General features: G+C 35.7%; 1 protein-coding gene across 3 annotated transcripts in view; it reads left to right on the top strand.

The window, feature by feature from the left end:
- The window catches only part of LOC136835312 (serine protease svh-1-like), a 194,866-nt gene that overhangs the window by 126,551 nt on the left and 48,101 nt on the right, over positions 1–20,214 (top strand). For all 3 annotated transcript variants that reach the window (XM_067098660.1, XM_067098642.1, XM_067098651.1), the window contains exon 4: positions 7,961–8,132. Coding sequence is in view for 2 of the 3 variants with exons in the window: in XM_067098642.1 (XP_066954743.1) it covers positions 7,961–8,132 (172 nt within the window). In the remaining variant the exon portion in view is untranslated. The remainder of the gene's footprint in view (positions 1–7,960; positions 8,133–20,214) is intronic.

The following is a 20,214-nucleotide window of genomic DNA, read 5'->3' as shown; positions in this document are numbered from 1 at the left end:
ATATAGGACATGCCACCACCGGGCCGTGGTTAAAGTTTCATGGGCCGCTGCTCATACAGCAATATACCGAGACCACCGAAAGATAGATATTTTCTCGGTGGCCTTCATTATACGCTGTACAGAAAACTCTATTGCGCTGAAGAAATTTCGGCGCAATTTTTACTTGTTTCTTTAAGTTCTTATTCTGTAGGCAGCTTTGTCATCACCAAAGAGACGAATTCCATGAACATTTCTCGTGCAGCGTCATTCATGTATGTAGGCCTATTTTTCTTGGCCTTTCACCATAAAAGTGTAAAGAACCATTGTATTTGAACCTTCAGATTTTAGAGAATTTCTGACCAGAAGGTGACCAACATTAAAGTCGCAGGTTTCACACGCCAAAAAAAAAGAAAAAATGCGTTGAGAAATACATTCATTATGTAATCTAGATTTTTCCTTGATCATACTAATAAGCAAAAACAGTTAATTTTATTTCGTAGCTCTCTCTCTCCCGCCCCCCCGCCCCTCTCTCTCTCTCTCTCTCTCTCTCTCTCTCTCTCTCTCTCTCTCTCTCTCTCTCTCTCTCTCTCTCTCTCTGGGTTCTTGTAGTGTAGCCTAATCTTAGCACAAGGCAACCTATATTGTGATTTGTATACGTTCTCTTCAGTCCATTGTTACTACTTTGATTTAAGCACTGAATTATGTATATGGTGACGCCAGGAGTTGAAGAGAGAGAGAGAGAGAGAGAGAGAGAGAGAGAGAGAGAGAGAGAGAGAGAGAGAGAGAGAGAGAGAAAATAACAGACATTCGAGTTCATTGTTCCCTCATAACATCTGCCCTCACACTTTAATTAGTAAAACCCAGGGGACCTCGTCGAGTTAATCCACACCCTCACCGGTTTGAAACATTGTAAGTTAAAAAGTTAAATATACCTTAGTTTAACCAGACCACTGAGCTGATTAACAGCTCTCCTAGGGCTGGCCCGAAGGATTAGATTTATTTTACGTGGCTAAGAACCAATTGGTTCCGTAGCAACGGGGCCTACAGCTTATTGTGGAATCGAACCACATTATAGCGAGAAATTAATTTCTGTCACCAGAAATAAACTCCTCTAATTCTTCATTAGCCGGCCGGAGATTCGAACGCATTAACAGCAACAAGATTTCGTGAACTAATCCTGAGAACGTTTGTATTAGTGTTTAGAATCTTCAGCTAATAATGTAATACGTATGCACACGTGAACATGAAGATAAATGTATAAATGCTTCTATGAATACGCGAGAGTTCCTTAGATGTTAGTGGTTGTTAAAGAGCAATGATCTTAGTTTGTTTTTAAATGGCAATAATCCAATTCGGGGAGGTTTCCTTGGGCTTTAGCTAACTTTGATTTTATATGACCATGAAACTTAAATTGTTTTCTTCCTGTTCATCTGTGAAATAGTTCTCTTGGACATAAAGGTTAGATAAGGAGATCTCTGATATTTTTCATTTTCTTTTATTTAAATAAAATAACATTTAATAAAAGAGAAATAAGGATTCTGTGTCATTTAGATTTGATAGAACTATGCGTAGTGTTTTGATCTCTGGGTAAAAAGAAAACAGATGAAGTAGCTCTTATGATTTTAATCTATAAAATTCTAGAATGCTAGTGTTGTAAAACATGGAGGACCATAAATCATTGTTAAATCGCTTTACCTTTTTAATTGCCACTGCCAAGATCTTTTTTCAAATTGTGTTTGTTTTTTATTTTGATTGTTAATTTTTTTTTTTATTTTTGGGGTAAAGATATTTTAAGTCTGACCGAAGGTGGAGTTAGTACGGTTCGTAGTCGGAGGTAGGTTATATTAGTATAGTTTTCTAGAGATGCCACGAAACACTGATTTCTGAACAAAGTTTGATGCTACAACGCACTTCTGCTGTATGGTGAGTCAACTCCTTATTTCAGCATTAATCAAGGGTGGTCTCTAATATCAAATTACATTGCGCGGTTCAGCCGAAGTGCATGGAAATAGTATTCTAAAATAACTCACTAAACATAAGAATGAAATTACTTTTGGCTTCCCGGAAGTCATTTAGGCTTGTCTTCTTTAAACCAAAGCCTTGGTAACTCAAAGCGCCATCTTTGCACGACCGAAAAGGCAATCATAACAAACGAAACAAATGGAAAATGTTGTTGTCGGGTAATGAGAATGAGATCTGTAAGCCACTGAGAATTTCCTGTGAGCATCGAAAGAAGGGAAGCCAGACCTTGCATCCTGAATCCCACGTACCCTAGGACGGGAAGGATTACTCCCCATCCCTACCCCGCATGTTTCGAGGTATCATGAAACGCCAAAGGAACGCAAAACAATTTCCTCCCTGGGTAATGGCTCGCATCTTGCTGTCCGAAGCAAAGAAATGACAGAGCTGTCTTGGATACGTTCATTACAAAAGGTTGATCGACTGTTGATAATAAAGACCGAATTTGGATCTCAGTGATTATCAGCAGTGAGAGAGAGAGAGAGAGAGAGAGAGAGAGAGAGAGGGAGAGAGAAGGACTAACAAAAGCATTCTTACCACCATTGATGCTTGCAAGCTGCGCAGTAAACAGTTCGTGAGATGGTGCCAAGAAAAACCGGTGTAGCCTATTGGTTGGTGGTTGCGACGCTGAAGAAACCGAGATAACCTTTGTGGCACCTGGGTTTTACCAGAATCGGTTACTGCTTTGCTGTAGCCACAGAAGTTTGTTTTCATTCGATGAAGAGAACGAATCTTAATGAGTTATGTAAGCCCGTTTAATTGCAGCTTAAAGTAATTTGTTTTCTTTTCGCCTCGTGATTTATTTCTTAAATAGCTTATAAAATTTTGGCCTAGAATTTACTTGCCAAACTTCATAATAAGCAGCATTATGGAAGGGAGGTGTGAAATCTAATTAAGGTGGAAATTAGAAAAGCAACTGTATTGTAGTTGATTCCTAAGCGCTTTAATTGCAACAGTGGTTTATACTCTTGAGATAAACAGGTTTTGTTTCACAGCAAACAATCCGTTGAAAAAACGCTTCCATTTACATTGTGTATTCGATATTGATTTATAATCTGACCTCAGACTCTTTTATTTATTTCCTGTACTTCACTGTTGCAACACGATACAGTCAGCGTTCAGTAATATATAATTGAACAGCTGAATAAGTACATTCATGAATATGCGAACATGATTTACAAATCAAAAGGCAAACCCCAAAACCGACGATAAGCTTCCATATTTCGAACGAACGCAAACAAGTTTTTTTCATGTCCGGCCTTTTGTTATTGTTTTGGAGCACGCACCCTAAGCAACATCGTTGCATTTACGAGGTTACGAGTAGTAAACACTCCGCAACGGTCCTTGCAAACTATCCGGGATAGTCACCTTGCAGCACCGCATTCTCAGGCACATCATGCGCGCCTATAGTACCACCCACAATCTCGTAACCCTGTCAGACAGCCCCACTACCCTTCCCTTAGCCGATTCCTCTGAACCGCTCCCATCTTTCATATGGGATTAACACGTGCCTTACACGGAGCTCGCTAACCAGTTTATTAAACAGTCGTAATCCTGGGTTTTGAGGTTCATTCTTGTTTATGTTTGGCCGTGGTTCCAACAACATCTAACGCCATGTTCGTGTTGTAAACGACGCGGATGAAGTTGTATAAATTGAGATATTTGATGCCGCATATTATTTCATTATAAATTTGGTTGAATAGTAGTAGCAGTGGGTTCATATTACTAGTATAATACAAATTTGTACCTCACATCGGGATCAAAGTCAGGACTTTGTGGATACCTGGGCTCAATCCCTTTTTGAATACAATTTTATTTCTTTTGTACACGTTATTGAATGTTGGTTTACATTATTAATATTATTATTATTGTTATTTCCCTTTACTGCCTATTACTTCCTCCTAATGAACACCATATTCTATGGAAGCTTGAATTTCAAGTTAGTGGCCCCTGGGGGCTTGTTCCATATATGAATAATAATAATAAATCCATACTGAATAATAATAATAATAATAATTAAGCACTCTGCCATTGCGACCTTAGCAGTTATGAAATTATTAATATCTAACTAATATGTACGTACATCCTTGTTTGGTGCCTTTTGTGGCTGTGGAACTAAAATTAGCTTTACTGAAAACGCCAATTAGTCTGAAGTCATGTTTTAACTGTGTTATGGACGGAATGACGGAGACTGCTGAAAAGAAAGCGAAACATTGAAAAAAAATTCGATAAATGTATTCTTTAGGTTAACGAAATAAGGAAAAAGTCTCTCTTGCGCTTGCCTTTAATACTGTAGAATATTCAGTGGCTCTAAGAATGTGGTTTTCATTAAAGTATTCTCTCTCTCTCTCTCTCTCTCTCTCTCTCTCTCTCTCTCTCTCTCTCTACGTTAACCGTGAATATGCCTGGGGTGTATGTCCTTCACAGGTGAACGCCGCCTTTGATATTAGACGATTGGGTCCCATGTTGTGACCGAAGCAGAGGTGATAGGAGCCTTTCCCCCCACCCTCCCCACCTCTCTCTCTCTCTCTCTCTCTCTCTCTCTCTCTCTCTCTCTCTCTCTGTTTTTGGGGTTGAGAAATAGCAAAGGAATTTTTTATGAATTAAGGTCGAAACCAAACCCTTTTTATTATTCTGCTTTTTTGAGAAATGCCCGTTCTGCTTTGGTAAATGCGCATTCCAATTTAGACATTATTCCATTATACACACAGAGATTAATATCATTTCTTCTCCAAGCTTCAAGTTTAATGAATCTTTCATAATTATGTCCCATCCACTGAACCAAAAATTCACGGGACTCTGGGAACAAGGATGAAGGTCAGAAATTTTATGTTAGTTATTGATAAGCAGTTAGACAAAGCCCTTGTGGTCATAATATCTTCGTTTTATATATATATATATATATATATATATATATATATATATATATGTATGTATGTATGTATGTATGTATGTTGTGTGTGTGTGTGTTTTATGTGGAATTATTCATATGTTAGTTTTATGCTATCATCTTTTGACAGGATTATAAATAATTGAATGATAGACTGGGAATGTGAACTTCGTTGGAATATTAATGGAATGCTGTCTGGCTGACAAGAGTGAGGAGTATCCATAGTAGATTTAGACAGTAGGTGGAAAAAGGTTCTCAACAAGGCCATTGTCTTATTAAAATTTTTACCAAAGCGGATGAAACTTTGCATGATCAAGGGATATTGAAGTAGATCCTTGACATTCTTGTGCTTGATTTCATCTCATTAATGAGAATAATCCTGCCTCTTAAAATATATTTCACTTTACAGATTAATTTTATTATGTTGAAATCTGGTAATTTCTTTAGTTTATTTTCAGATATTCTTCACATATTTCTGCTTGCTGCTTCAAAAGGCATGTCGAGTATCTGCTAAATCAACAAATATTGATTTTTTCCATTAAATGATTAATTTATTTTTTCAATAATTTATTTTTTCACTTGTATTTCGACAAAGGTAACGGAAATAAATTTGAAATGAATTTCCGTCAGTTCAGTATTGTTTGTCATTTGATATCAGTGGTAATTTTGGCGATGGTGATGATAGTGATAAGGAGATTAAAAGGCAGTGAGAGGCTGAGAAAGTTAACAAATTAAGTGGTAATTCATATGCCAGTAGCTAAGAAATTCTTTGAACTCCTTTAGAAAATTAGGTGTCCTCACAGTTGTTAAACTAGAGTGTCACAAATCTTTTTGTGTATTAGCACAGGCTTCGTAATATGAAGTTTGGTTGCAAAAACATGCAATAATGTTTAAAGTATGCACACTGCATATTAAATATAGACTGGTCCGGATGATTTTATTTCATGTCATAAAAAAATATTTAATCATCCACTTATCTGCCTAATGTCAGCTTTCATGGATGATAACGTTTCATAACATTCTACCTTATCATTATTACCTCTACTATTTGTTTTAGTAATATGTTCCTTATAGGATGTTATCATCATGAAACTATACACCAAAACATCCTAACCTGCGCTAATGAGGCAGCTATAATCTTTACACTGCATTCATACACTGACATATAATATATATATATATATATATATATATATATATATATACAGTATATATATATATATATATATATATATATATATATATATATATATATATATATATATGTATAATACAGTATATATATATATATATATATATATATATATATATATATATATATATATATGGTGTGTGTATGTATTTATGCATGTATGTCATTTCTTGTGTGCAGTTGCGCTCAGGTTCCAACTTCTTTTATGACTTGTATGGCCTAGTGGGCAGCGCCCTTGCCTTTCAATTGAAAGACCTGGGTTCGATCCTGATGTGAGTCGGAAATTTATTTCTGTTCCACACGTGATTGTGTGTTGATTATTTGTATCATATTCACTCAGAAGGGATAATTCGAATGAAATTGATGCCAATTGGGTCATTGCTGAGTCGGGAAGTTGGGGAAAACACACTGATATGCAAGCAGTTAGTTTGCCCAGGTAATTCCTTGTGTGCAGTGGCGCTCAGGTTCCAACTTCTTTTATGACTTGTATGGCCTAGTGGGTAACGCCCTTGCCTTTCAATTGAAAGACCTGGGTTCGATCCTGATGTGAGTCAGAAATTTATTTCTGTTCCACACGTGATTGAGTGTTGATTGTTTCTATATATGTATATACATATGTGTGTGTTTATTGCAATTTTTAACTCTCTTCGGTTGCCTCGTTTTAGTATAGTTTTCAGTGTTTTTATTCGCACGCTTGGCTACCACTTGATTCTATTCTCCTGTCGCCATTCTCAGGTGCAAAAACTGATAACCTCAAAAGGCGAAACAAACGCATCCGCCTTATCCTTCAGATTCCCCCACTGTCCTGGTCCAGGCACTCGAAGGACAAATCTCCATGGCAAATCACATAGGACCCCGCGGATTATACTAATGAGCCAGATCGATGCAGACGACGTCCGGGAGATATGGGTTATGACTTCCTTTGAGAGGCGGGACTTGCGTTATGATTTGCTTGACTTGTTCCGTCGATAGCAGTGGCTCTCGGGAAGCGGGCCAGTGAATTTTGACCGTGATGATATCGCGGGATGACGATTTATGTGAATTGTATCACTCCGATCAGTTTCCTCTTCTCTCTTTTATGACGTCGGTGGTTTTGTCAAGCGTCGGAGAAACGCCACGTCACGCGGCTCTGTCCCTAAGGGACGTGACTACAAAATGTCAAAGTTTTTGTTGCTGCAGAATTTTCGTTCTTTGTTGCTTTATGATTATTTGTTGGTTTTAGAATTGACTCGTCTCCGTATTCTGTCTTGTTTCGTAACATTCATCTGATTCGCTTGATAGAGGTGAGGAAGATAAACGAAGTTACAGATTTGCAGTGCGATCAAACGGTTAGGGCTTAGATCGGTGATTGACTGTAATGCTGTTTCAGACTTTCGTCCAGTTGCAGTAAAATCATTGTTATTTGTTCCAGTTTAAGAATATGTTCATCTTGGAAGATCTCAAATTACCAACATTGTTCAGAAATGGAGGAATAACCTCTTCTCAAATGCAGTGTTTCCATGAAGTATCTAAGAGTGCTTACATGTGTTTGCCAAATGTTTTTATTTTATAAAAAGCTGAAAATTTTACCATTAAGTAACTGATATGAAATGGAGTGTACGTCTGTGTCTGTAGTTCTGAAATGAGAAGCAACAAAATTAGTTCTCATATATGACTCAAAATATGATTATCATTCTATTGTGTCTTCAGCCACCGTAAAATATTGGAAAGATACTTTTTTCCCATGCAGTAATTTCCAAGGTAGGAGTGTTGTAAGTAAAGAAATTAGATTTAAGTCGATTTATAAAAACCGCGGACATTAGCATATAGCTGTGTATTTCAAATCCTTCTTTCCAGCAGTTATTGGAATTCTCATTTTCTTTTTACATTCTTTTATGCAGGAGTGGGCGTGCAGGCCCCAGACTCTGGACAGAAGCTACGACTGAGCAGCGGAGAAGGGCCATGGGCGGGTCAACTAAACGTCAAGTATGGGGGCGAATGGGCGTTCGTAGATGCCCGCGGATGGTCCCACGACCTCGGGGAGCTCGTCTGTAAGCAGCTGGGTTTCGATGGGTAAGTTCGAACTCGGATTTCTACCTTTGTTTTCAGACATTTATTTTTGTGGAGGAAGGTTATGGCTAGTGTCCTGAAGAAGATCTTGTACCCCTGTAGACCTGAGTGGTGAATGAGGTACCTGGTGGAATTTCGATTGTAGTTGGTCGTAAACAAGGGCAGGAGGGCTTGGGACTGCTAGGCTCATCCCAAATGAAATTACGAGAATCGGATGGTTAACACTTTCTGAGGGACCTTCTACGAGGGAAAAGGCATATATATATATATATATATATATATATATATATATATATATATATATATATATATATATATATATATATATATATATATATATATATATATATATATATATACACACAGTATATGTATAACTAAATCACGAAAATATGGAACGTGATGAATATATAAATAAAAGCAAATACCACGAAGGAAAGTGAAACAACGGATTGGTGCTAGGCCTGTCGACTTACTGTATTTAGCTTTTGCATTTATTTATTTATTTATATAATATATATACATATGTATATATTTATATATATATATATATATATATATATATATATATATATGTATATATATATATACATATATATGTGTGTGTACTATGTGTGCACGTGCGCGCGTGCGTACGCTGTGTTCGATGTTGACGCCTGTATGAAGAAGTATACATAATTTTTTATTTATTTGATTGCATGGCAACGTGTTTTATGAAATGTATTTAGAATAATTAGTTCTTGTCATAACATGACTCTTGTAGATCAATTGTATTTTACAAAACTGGTTACAGCAAATAAGAACGTTTTCAGCTGTATGTTCCAAAAGACAATATTACATTGGGTGTCAACGCGTGCATCATGCTGATTGATGTGTGCTTGCGCACTTCTGCAAAAACCATTAAAAAAATTGAAATCAGTACAAAGAGATTAGTTGGTCTGTGCTAGATTATGGCAGAGCAGATGTCACTGTTTCAGACGGCTATAGCTTAAATTATAATTTCGGTTTTTGGGGTTCTGTATAATGATGTTTATATAATGAAATAATGATTTCTGTATAATGATCTTTATATAATGATATAATGATCTTCATGTAATGATCTCTATATAATGATTTTTATATAATGATATAATGATCTTTATATACTGATCTCTATATAATATTTTAAAAATATTTTTAAAAAGGTAAGATACGACGAAAAGGCAGAAATTAGATACACAAAATAATAAAAACAAAGGAATAAAACAGTAAGTAACGTTCCATACGATTTACATAACTGATTATACGCAGTCATCTTTCGCGCCACCTGCATAACACGCTTTGTAATTACAAATGGGCTTTTATTCTAATTGGGCTCTTGCTTTTTGCCCGGGTAGCATGCCAAAACCTCTCAAGGATATCGGAGGAATATTACGTAAGATGAAGCTGTCGACCCTTAGCAATTGCTGCTTTGTGATTCTTGTGTTGACACTGAGTCGCGATTGTCATTTAGTTCTACACAGAAATACACACACGCGCACACACACACAATGTGTATGCCACAAAAATTTACATATGTTTATACATACATGTATATATATTTATATGTGTTATATATATGTATATACATATATATGTTTATAGAAGCCTATATAGATATATATTTATGTATGCGTGCATAAATGTATGTATATTTATAATACTAAAATCGCTAGTTCTCTCACTATTTATAAGACATTACGAGCATTTGCAGTATTGAAGATAATAAATAGTTCGGTGTGTATCTTCCATCCTTGACACCGTGGATGTTTTTATATGTGAACGTAAATAAATTTATATTCATATACTTTCACCTGAGCCTACTCATAGTCTAGCTTAAGCTCGGTATAGTCTGTGATCATAGCTGCTTATATTACGAGAAGTTTCAGGTCAACGCTGATTTATCGTTGTGAATATATGAAAAAATTCAAGAAAATTATTTACTGCCATATACGTTGGCGTGTGGAGTTAATGCTGTTTTCATGTGTCGATTCTTGGAGTGCTCTCTCCCATCCACTCTTTATCTCTCTCAGCATGTACACATATATACCTACACACACACACACACACATACATACATATACACACATACATATATATGTCTGTATACATATATAATCAGTGTATATATATATATATATATATATTTATATTTGTATATATATAAATATATATATTTATATCTATATATATATATATATATACATATACGTATATGTATATACACACATATATATATATAAATATTATATATATATATATATATATATATATATATATATATATATATATATATGTATATATATATATGCACGCATCTTTTGTGTGTAGAGAGAACAACGCATCCTGATCCTCCATTTGATAGTGCGTGTGCTATAAAGACATATCTCAAAGAATGGAACATATGCGATGTATCTTGTGGTAAAGTAACACCGGAAATCTCCATTGCAGTGGCACTTATCCCCTTCAATTGCTGAATCCCTCGCCATTTCTTAGACGGGACCAGCCCGTTTATGAGCAGATCCTCTTACGATTGTATACAGTTGAACACTTATGGAAGTCCTGAGACGGTATACAGCCACTGTTTATGGACAGTTATTGTGGTTGTGTTCCTTAATCACCTGGTGGTCAACTGCATGGCATCTGTTTTCCGTGAATGGAAGGAAGAACCGAGTTCATGTATTTGATGCCGAAAAGTCGTAAAGATTTCGCTGTTATAATAAACTGACACGGATTATAGCATTCGGCAAAGATCTGCATAATTATATGGTATTTTAGCGGAATATTTTTTTTATTAGTTGGTACCTCTGAGTGCATTGTATTTTTCCTGGTTGTAAAAGACAGCATTCAGTTTCTTTGTAAGGTGTAGGCTAATATATATATATATATATATATATATATATATATATATATATATATATATATATATATATATATATATATATATATATATATCTATATATATATAATATATATATATATATATATATATATATATATATATATATATAATATACTGTATGGATATATATATACAATATGCTGTATATATATGTATATTATATATGTGTGTTTTTTTAATAATGTTCTTCATGAGAAGCTTTCTCTGCCTAGGCCATGAAAATATGAACATCCACGTTCTTGTTAAATTTAATTATTTTCTTTGATTCTTTACCCTGGATATATTTTTTTGAAAATGACATCCGATTAAATCATGATGTAACGATTATCCCTGCCTTTTAACATGTAGTAGTTAACATTTAGCATAGGAAAAAGATTCTGTCTAGCAAAAAATATATTCGGTGAGTAATATATGCACCAGATTCACATACATTTAAAAGGCAGTCATCATGGCAATCACAAGAAAAAGTACGACTCCTTATAAAAATACTTCCGTTCCCAACTCGTCAAAAATGTCAGTAATATACAAGAGAGGCGGGATAATAATTCGTTAGTAATATACTGTAAGTTTGGACTTGCCGGATTATAGTAACATACTGTAAGTTTAGTCTTGCCAGATTAAGGCCTTTTCATTTTGTGTATGATAGAGGCAGGCCATTGGCGAGAGAGGCTGGCCACTGGCGGGATTACCCGTAGACTATCGTTCCAACCCTTGGATGATGGTGGCACTCGATATTAAAAACGGAAAAAATAAATAATAGGGTCTTGGAAATGTTATCCCAATAGCAGGCTTAACTGAAAACTGGATTTAGCAAATGAATGATGACTATCTGACCCTATAGTTAAGCTTTAGTTAGGCCCTCATCTTATGTAAGTAAAATGAATCGGAACTTAGAGAATTTGTCTTCTTCTATTATTATTATTATTATTATTATTATTATTATTATTATTATTATTATTATTATTATTATTATCTTCTGCAGTCTCCCATCAAAGAGAAACCTGTTCGGTGGCTTCTTATCTTCGCAGCATGGCATTGAATTCGCCCTTGCAAAGTAATAGAATTCCCACCAGCCTCACCTTCTGGTACTAAGAATCTCTTCAGTAATTAGGCAACCGTAAGACGAGTGGTTCTTCTTGACCTATGGTCTTTTGGGCGAATCAGTTAATGACCCCTGCATTCCTTGACCATTTTGGGCAGAGGTTTATAAATTATTATCCATGACTAACAGATGTACCTTGGAGAATGATGATTTAAGAGATTCTGGAGATTTATTGCTGATAAATAAATGGTACTGTAGATAATGTTGCTCACTGAAGGGACTCGACGACAATAGTTTAGATGCTATTGTTATTTTCTCTGAATATTTTCATGAAAGTGTTTAGATCATAACTAAGTCTATTTTATCAGTGTCACAACATTACTTTAGTGGTCTTTTACTTATCTTGTTCATACTTTTAAGGCGCTGAGTGCATTGCAGCAAACTTTGCGCACAATGAAAATTCTGTAACGGAAGTTGTTAAACATAATTATGATTACAAAAGCAGTCCGCTGAAAACTGATTTTGTAAGTACTGTCTGCTGCAGAATGTAGAGAATATAAAAGTGAACATTTAAAATATGATACATCCTTTTGCAGCAGGTAATTTTATTATAAGCTTCTAGATAAACTTATAGTAGATCTGTCACCGTCCAAGAAACAAGACTCATGGGCACATAACTATACATATGATACAGTCGTTTCGGTTCCTTTCCTGGAAGGACATAGGCAAGGGATCAGCTTTTCCCTAGAACCTAGATAGACAAATGTCACAGAGAAACTGTTTTCGTGAGCAAACTGATTCAAGTTTAAACTTATGATCTGAGGAGAAAGGTTTCATTGAGTTCTTTTTCCTCACAAATCATTCCATTCCATTTCGATTTCTTTATTAGGTTGGAATAAGAGCTCATTATTATTATTTGCATCGATGATTATGGATTTGGGGTAACAGACGTAATCATATTTTGTATAAAAAGCATATTAAGTAGCCTTCGTGTTCCTGTTGTAAGTTAATGACGTAACCGGAAGATTGGTATGGAAAGCCATGTTTATTATATTGTTCAGTTACAAATCCTTAAGCTCGCAGTTTCTTTTAATTTCAAATTTCTCTCCTTATTTTTATTTTTAAATTATCCGGGAATACCTTAAAGCTTGGCCGTTACTTGTTTACTGATCGTCCATATCGTTATTGTTCTTAATTCTACATTACCCCCGATGTTGATGTTGTTGTTCAAATACTATAAATGTTGAAAACACCTTTAAGAAGTGGTATTAATTTCCATGCTCATTATTTTTCCTTTTGTACTTTTGCGGTAAATCATAGCTGTGTCCTTTGTTAAAACCTGTGAAATTCTACCGTGACACAGCTTTCTTAAACCATTGGGAATGATGCATTGATAGATAAATTCAGAAAAAGTAAGTATACCTTAGTTTAACCAGACCACTGAGCTGATTAACAGCTCTCCCAGGGCTGGCCCGAAGGATTAGATTTATTTTACGTGGCTAAGAACCAATTGGTTACTAGCAACGGGACCTACAGCTTATTGTGGAATCCGAACCACATTATAGCGAGAAATGAATTTCTATCACCAGAAATAATTTCCTCTAATTCTTTATTGGCCGGTCGGAGAATCGAACGCGGGGGCAGCCGAGTACTAGCTAAGAACGGTACCCACCCGGCCACTGAGGAGAGAGAGAGAGAGAAAGAGAGGATTCAGGGAAGATTATTTCCTTAATGTTGTGTAAAAAAAATATTATGTAGCCGAGAGAGAGAGAGAGAGAGAAGGAGGTGGGGCATATAGGAAAAATTATTCCTCGAATTTCGTGGAAAAAAAAAAATATTACAGAGCCACAAACGAATGCCGGCAAGGACAGAGTCGTGTTGTAGTCTCGGTCCTCCTAACAATTACTTCGAAGAGACTTCGTGAGAAACGCACACACTCACACACACAACGCTAAGTGGTCATTGAACCAAGGAGTTTGAAGCCATGGGTTCAATTTTTTTTTTTTCGTATGTTACCAAAGAACAGTTTGTTTCTATACTATATTTTTTTTGTGCGTGAGTATGTGTTTGTGTGTGTGTGTGTGTGTGTGAGAGAGAGAGAGAGAGAGAGAGAGAGAGAGAGAGAGAGAGAGAGAGAGTGAGTGAGTGAGAGAGCACTAGAATGCGTTGTTCAACTCAGGAGACTAATACCTTCCTTGTAAAAAGTGTACATTTGTTTCTTGTCTAAATTTTCTGTGTGTGTGTGTGTGTATGTGAGAGAGAGAGAGAGAATGCGTTGTTCAACTCAGGAGACTAATACCATCCTTGTAAAAGTGTACATTTGTTTCTAGTCTATATTTTCTGTGTGTGTATGTGTGTGTGAGAGAGAGAGAGAGAGAGAGAGAGAGAGAGAGAGAGAGAGAGAGAGAGAGAGAGAGAGAGAGAGAGAGCACTAGAATACGTTGTTCAACTCAGGAGACTAATACCATCCTTGTAAAAAGTGCACATTTGTTTCTTGTCTAAATTTTCTGTGTGTGTGTGTGTGTATGTGAGAGAGAGAGAGAGAATGCGTTGTTCAACTCAGGAGACTAATACCTTCCTTGTAAAAAGTGCACATTTGTTTCTTGTCTAAATTTTCTGTGTGTGTGTGTGTGTATGTGAGAGAGAGAGAGTGAATGCGTTGTTCAACTCAGGAGACTAATACCATCCTTGTAAAAAGTGTACTTTTGTTTCTAGTCAATATTTTCTGTGTGTGTGTGTGTGTGTGTGTGAGAGAGAGAGAGAGAGAGAGAGAGAGAGAGAGAGAGAGAGAGAGAGAGAGAGAGAGAGAAAATGCAGGTGTTTAATGGCTTAAGAGAAGAATACCTTCCTTGTCAACAGTTACAGTTGCATGGAATGAAATGTGGAGATGCAATCATCTTTTGATAGTTAGTGTGTGGCAGTTATTTACAGTATTAGAGCTTTATGCGATACTTACTTAAGACATTACCCCCTTTCCTGTGCAGGTATGTGTGTTTGTGTGTTTTTTGAGGTGCCAATAATAGCTTAATATTGAAAATAACAAATGTGGAAGCTGCAGACTTCTTGGCAAGACTTACGCTAAAGCTGTTCAAAGGTGCGGTTTTATTTAATAATGAGAACGTGTTTTAAATGATTATTTCAGGAGAGAAATTCCGAGATAATAAGGTTAGAGAGAGAGAGAGAGAGAGAGAGAGAGAGAGAGAGAGAGAGAGAGAGAGAGAGAGAGAGAGAGAGAGAAAATTGTCTAACAAAAGCAAAGGAATAAGAAACGTAGATATATCAGATAAAGCAAAGAAACCGGAAACTATTCGGTACTTGATTTGACGTCAAGAGTGAGAGAGAGAAAGAAAGAAAAAATAAGAGGGAGAAGGAGAAGGTCAAAAAACTCATACAGTCGTGATCACGAGAACCAAGCCAATAAAGGGAAAGGAAAAAACCCCTTGCGGAGGTTATTCACACCGAAGGGGGAACCTTGACATCAGGAATAGCGATGGACCTTGAACTTCAACCATAGGTGAAGCTCGGCATAATATGCTAATGACTGAACAAAAGAACTTTGGAGTTAATTGTTCGAGACCGGATGCTCGGCAGCTATGAGGAGACTTAGGTCTTTGCATTGGCAATAGAACATCGAAGACAATGAACACAGTTTTGCTAAGAAAATGACAGTGCCACGATTGAATTGTTGTATATTAAAAATCCAGAATTATATCAATAAATTTTTACGTCAACACTGAGGAGGAACACTGTTCATGTGGTCGAAAATCTTTGTTGCGGTCTTACACAAATATTACAGTTTATTGATATAATTGTAGTTCTGTTATGAATCCATTACAGGGAAGTTATGCTGATAAATAGCCTCAGAAGATCATGGAAATACTCTGAGAAAGCGACAAGTTGCACTAGGGAGGGATTTAGTGAAGCGCAGAATTATAGAGGGAACTCATATTTATTGTATATATATCATCTACTAATTGCAGTTAAACAAAGCTTCGTTGGGGTGGCTTAAACTTACCTAGATCGAATGCTTTCTTTTTATTGTTTTTTGTCTTTTACAAATTGGTTGTTTATTACTTATTATATATTACCCTGGACACATTATTCAGTAAATATTCTTACGATATTTCTCTATTCCTTGTTGAGAGAAATCTTGTTGGTTATTGACTGACGACAATAAAACTGTAAAAGACCTCACCTGCAAAAATAAATAATAGCTGTTAATTATAATGTCTGAGTGAGTATGTTATGAATGAGTTTGAAACATGAAATCAACCACAGACAACAGACTATCGACGTGGCATTGCATGAAAGGTTGATTTTCCACGTGCAACGACAAGAGTACCAACTTTATGATTTTTTAGGGTACACTGAAATATCTCAGGCATAGCATTTGCTGAGTCAGGTTATTTTCATTCAGCAATTTTAGGTGAGCGTAACGAAAGCAACCTGGGTCCGTGCATTTTTTATCTGTCTGTTTATCAAGAGATTATCCTTTGATTAGGAGGTACAAAATGAGTCTTTTAGTTAATGTAAAAATAAAAAGTATTTATTATTAGCTCAACAAACATTTCAAAAAAATCTTACGAAGCAACTATATTGCTATTTGTATTGTTAATTTGTTTAGGGAAAATTATAATTTAATTTTATTTGGCTATAAAATATTAACCTGTGGTTGTGCCCACTACAAAGTTTATTGTTTTTTCTAATGAGTTCGTAACGATTTAAATAAAAGTAGAGCTTTTCAGGAAAGATGGACAGTAAATGTTTGTTGACTCACGATTAATGTCAAACTTGTGAACAGAATCTTCAGAACTGGTAGATGTTGATAATTTTTGTATTGAGAGGGATCCTTTTCAGTTATTTTTTCCGTAAGTCTATTTACTTATGTCTAACCCCATTATTTAGAGGTATTTAAAGTGAACTCACTTGAGTGAGTTTCCGTCTTTTTTAATTCAGTCCAGGAAAAAATTAAAATGTGGTAAGCAACATTTTAAAAAATCAATGCATTGTCTCTTTATTCAATGTATTATTACGATTGCTTTGTCTCTCATCATTAAGTTATAATGGCGGCTGTTTTGCACGAATAAATGGATGAAACGATTGTCTTACAAATACAGAAGACCAATTTTTATGGTTAATTCTGAATTTCCCCACGGTTAGGGTCTTCCGATACCTCTCTTACTGTTAAACAGCTTGGTTTATTTTAGTCACGGATGTAATAATCACTTTTTTGGAAACACGAGCGGCAGACACTGTCCACATATATAACAAGTGGACAAGCGAGCAAATCGACGGGTTCAATGGCAACAAAAAGCGAACGGAAAGTGGACCTAAAATAATTGTGGAATGAAAAAAAAAAAAAAGTTTAAACGCCCTTCCGTTCTAACATTTCTGCCTGCCTGTCAGCTGAGCATTTCCTAAGCCCTCCTTGGTTCCTCACAACTAAGACTTCCGAATGATTTGCCCCCTTCACTGCCTGATCCTCTTCCATTCTGTCTTCATAACCAAATCATCTACAAAACTAATTCTTTTCACGCATGTTAATCTTTGCACCAAGTGGTTGCATCCTTGCATTTCCCACCTTTTCAGCTATTCATCTTCATATGTTCTACTTACATAATTCCTTCATGTATTCCATTGTGAGTTTCCTTAAACAGCCTTCTGTTCGACGCATTTTGGAGAATTCCAGTTTGCTCTCTTGCCTCGAACAATCCAAGCTTCCTTTCGTCCCTCGTTCTACCATTGTATTTGATGTTTATTCCTAAATACCTGCATCTGTTAACCACTTCTGTTCTCCCACCATTTACTCCAAATCCTCGGCTAGCACGCTGTTGGCCCAGCGTTCGACTCTCCGACCGGCCAATGAAGAATTAGTGGAATTTATTTCTGGTGATAGAAATTCATTGCTCGTCATAATGTGGTTCGGATTCCACAATAAGCTGTAGGTCCCGTTGCTAGGTAACCAGTTGATTCTTAGCCACGTAAAATAAATCTAATCCTTCGGGCCAGCCCTAGGAGAGCTGTTAATCAGCTCAGTGGTCTGTTTAAACTAAGATATACTTACTTTTTTTTGCTCTAAATCTCACCGGTATATTTTCCTGCGTCGTTTTTTCTCCCCTTGTTTTTCTTTTAATAACATTCATTTATAGATTTTCCTTATTTGCACTTTTATACCCTTTCATCCATGCCTGCCTGTTAATAACATTGCTACCATCCATGAACAGTGCATTATCTGCTTGTATTTACCATTTTTCGTGAAATTCACGAACGCTTTACTTATTCCTTGAAATCACATCTCTTGTTCTTTGCATATTTTGCCTCAATGCACCAGTCAAATAAATATTAAGCAGTCAAAAAAAAAGACAAAACATTCTGGTGTGATGGCTTTCTTATGCATCAGACTAATCTCCTATCTACACATCATTACGCAGGTTTTATTTTCATCGTATAATGTTTTGCATATATATATATATATATATATATATATATATATATATATATATATATATATATATATATATATATATATATATATATTATATATATTTTTTTTTTTTTTGTATGTATGCGTGGATACACACGTACAGTCTTCAGCAAAGTTTCTCGCTTGATTTTAAGTAAAAGAAAAAATATTAAAAGTAGTGAAAATCCTTTTTGTTTGAACTTGATCTTCTGGCATTGTCATGGACTGTGACGTTCATACGCAATCTTTTTTTTTATCTTGTTCATCTGTTCCACTAGGAGAATATTTATCCTTAACTTTTTTTGTCGTTGTCATTTTTACTAATGAATGCATGAGAGAGAGAGAGAGAGAGAGAGAGAGAGAGAGAGAGAGAGAGAGAGAGATGCATATTTTATATTCACCCAATTCTGTACAATCATTTCACGCTTACGTTACTCAGGAGCTACTTGTAATTTGTTGTCTGTGGAGGTGAATTTCTTGTTTATATGAGGGTCCCAGTCATGTAAAAAGTCAGTAGAGTACACTTATTACCCAGTAAACACACACAAGTACTGCTGATCACCGGAAGACTCTCGTCTTCATACAAAAAGACGGTTGAGAAGACAGCGGCTCGTTCCCACAGCAGATAAAACTAGGTAATAATATATGGATGTATAAGCGTAATGACATGAATTACTTTCTTTTACCATGTTTTTCATGGATTGATATTTCCCTCTCTGAACTCACAGTCCGTCTCATTTTCTCATACTAACAAAGTCTGCTTTGTAAATATTAGTTTCACAATGGAAGACTTTAGTGTAATCATCGTTCAGTGAGAGGGTAGTTTTATGCTACTTGACTAGATGAGTGCCTTAAGGGCACATATTTTTCGATTATTAAATTAATGCAATATTTATTATCTGCGAGGTGGAACCGATGTTGAATAAAAGTTAGTTTGATGCGTTCATCTTGAAGTTCTGTATATGAGCATGCCATAAAACGCCAGGCACTCATTTGTTGCCTGCCAATCATCATCCCCGGATGTTGGTGTCTGATAACTGCGAGAATTTAATCTGATAAATTTTAGACAGACTCATGTGTTTTAGTCACAGGAAGATGAAATGAAGACGAATATGTGTCACATGCGCTCAAAATTCATGTAAATCTCTTTAAGACTTCGGTGCATAAAGGAATTGAAATGTTAGCCAGAATAAACAGAAATAACAGACAAATGGAAACTGACTTACAGATTGTTGTCGAGCGTTTTCATTTCTCCTCTGTGCCTTGTGTCTTTCTTCCCAGTTTTGAGTCGTCTGGAGTCGATGCTTTCATATTTTTTCCATTTCAATGCATTCCTAACGATAGGCACATCGCAGCATGTTTTATTCGCGAGCTTCTGTTAATAAAAGCTCTGTACTTCCTGATTACCGAAAAAATTATCTATTACAACCCCGAGTTGTTGTATATTATTAAATATTAATTAAAAAAAAAACATTAAAACTCGAATTACATTTGCATGTTTCAATGTAGCCAACGCCAACATTTTAAATCATCGGTTTTTGAAGAATTATCGTTTTAAATTTAATATTATTGAACCTTTTTCAATTTTCCTCTTCTTCCATCAGGCTTCCATTAGCCTTGCTTTTTTTTTGCCTTTAATCTCTGCTCGTTATTTGACAGT

This window comes from Macrobrachium rosenbergii, chromosome 4 (assembly GCF_040412425.1).
Source record: "Macrobrachium rosenbergii isolate ZJJX-2024 chromosome 4, ASM4041242v1, whole genome shotgun sequence".
In the NCBI taxonomy this organism is placed as follows: domain Eukaryota; kingdom Metazoa; phylum Arthropoda; class Malacostraca; order Decapoda; family Palaemonidae; genus Macrobrachium; species Macrobrachium rosenbergii.
This window is presented reverse-complemented; position numbering and strand designations above follow the sequence as displayed.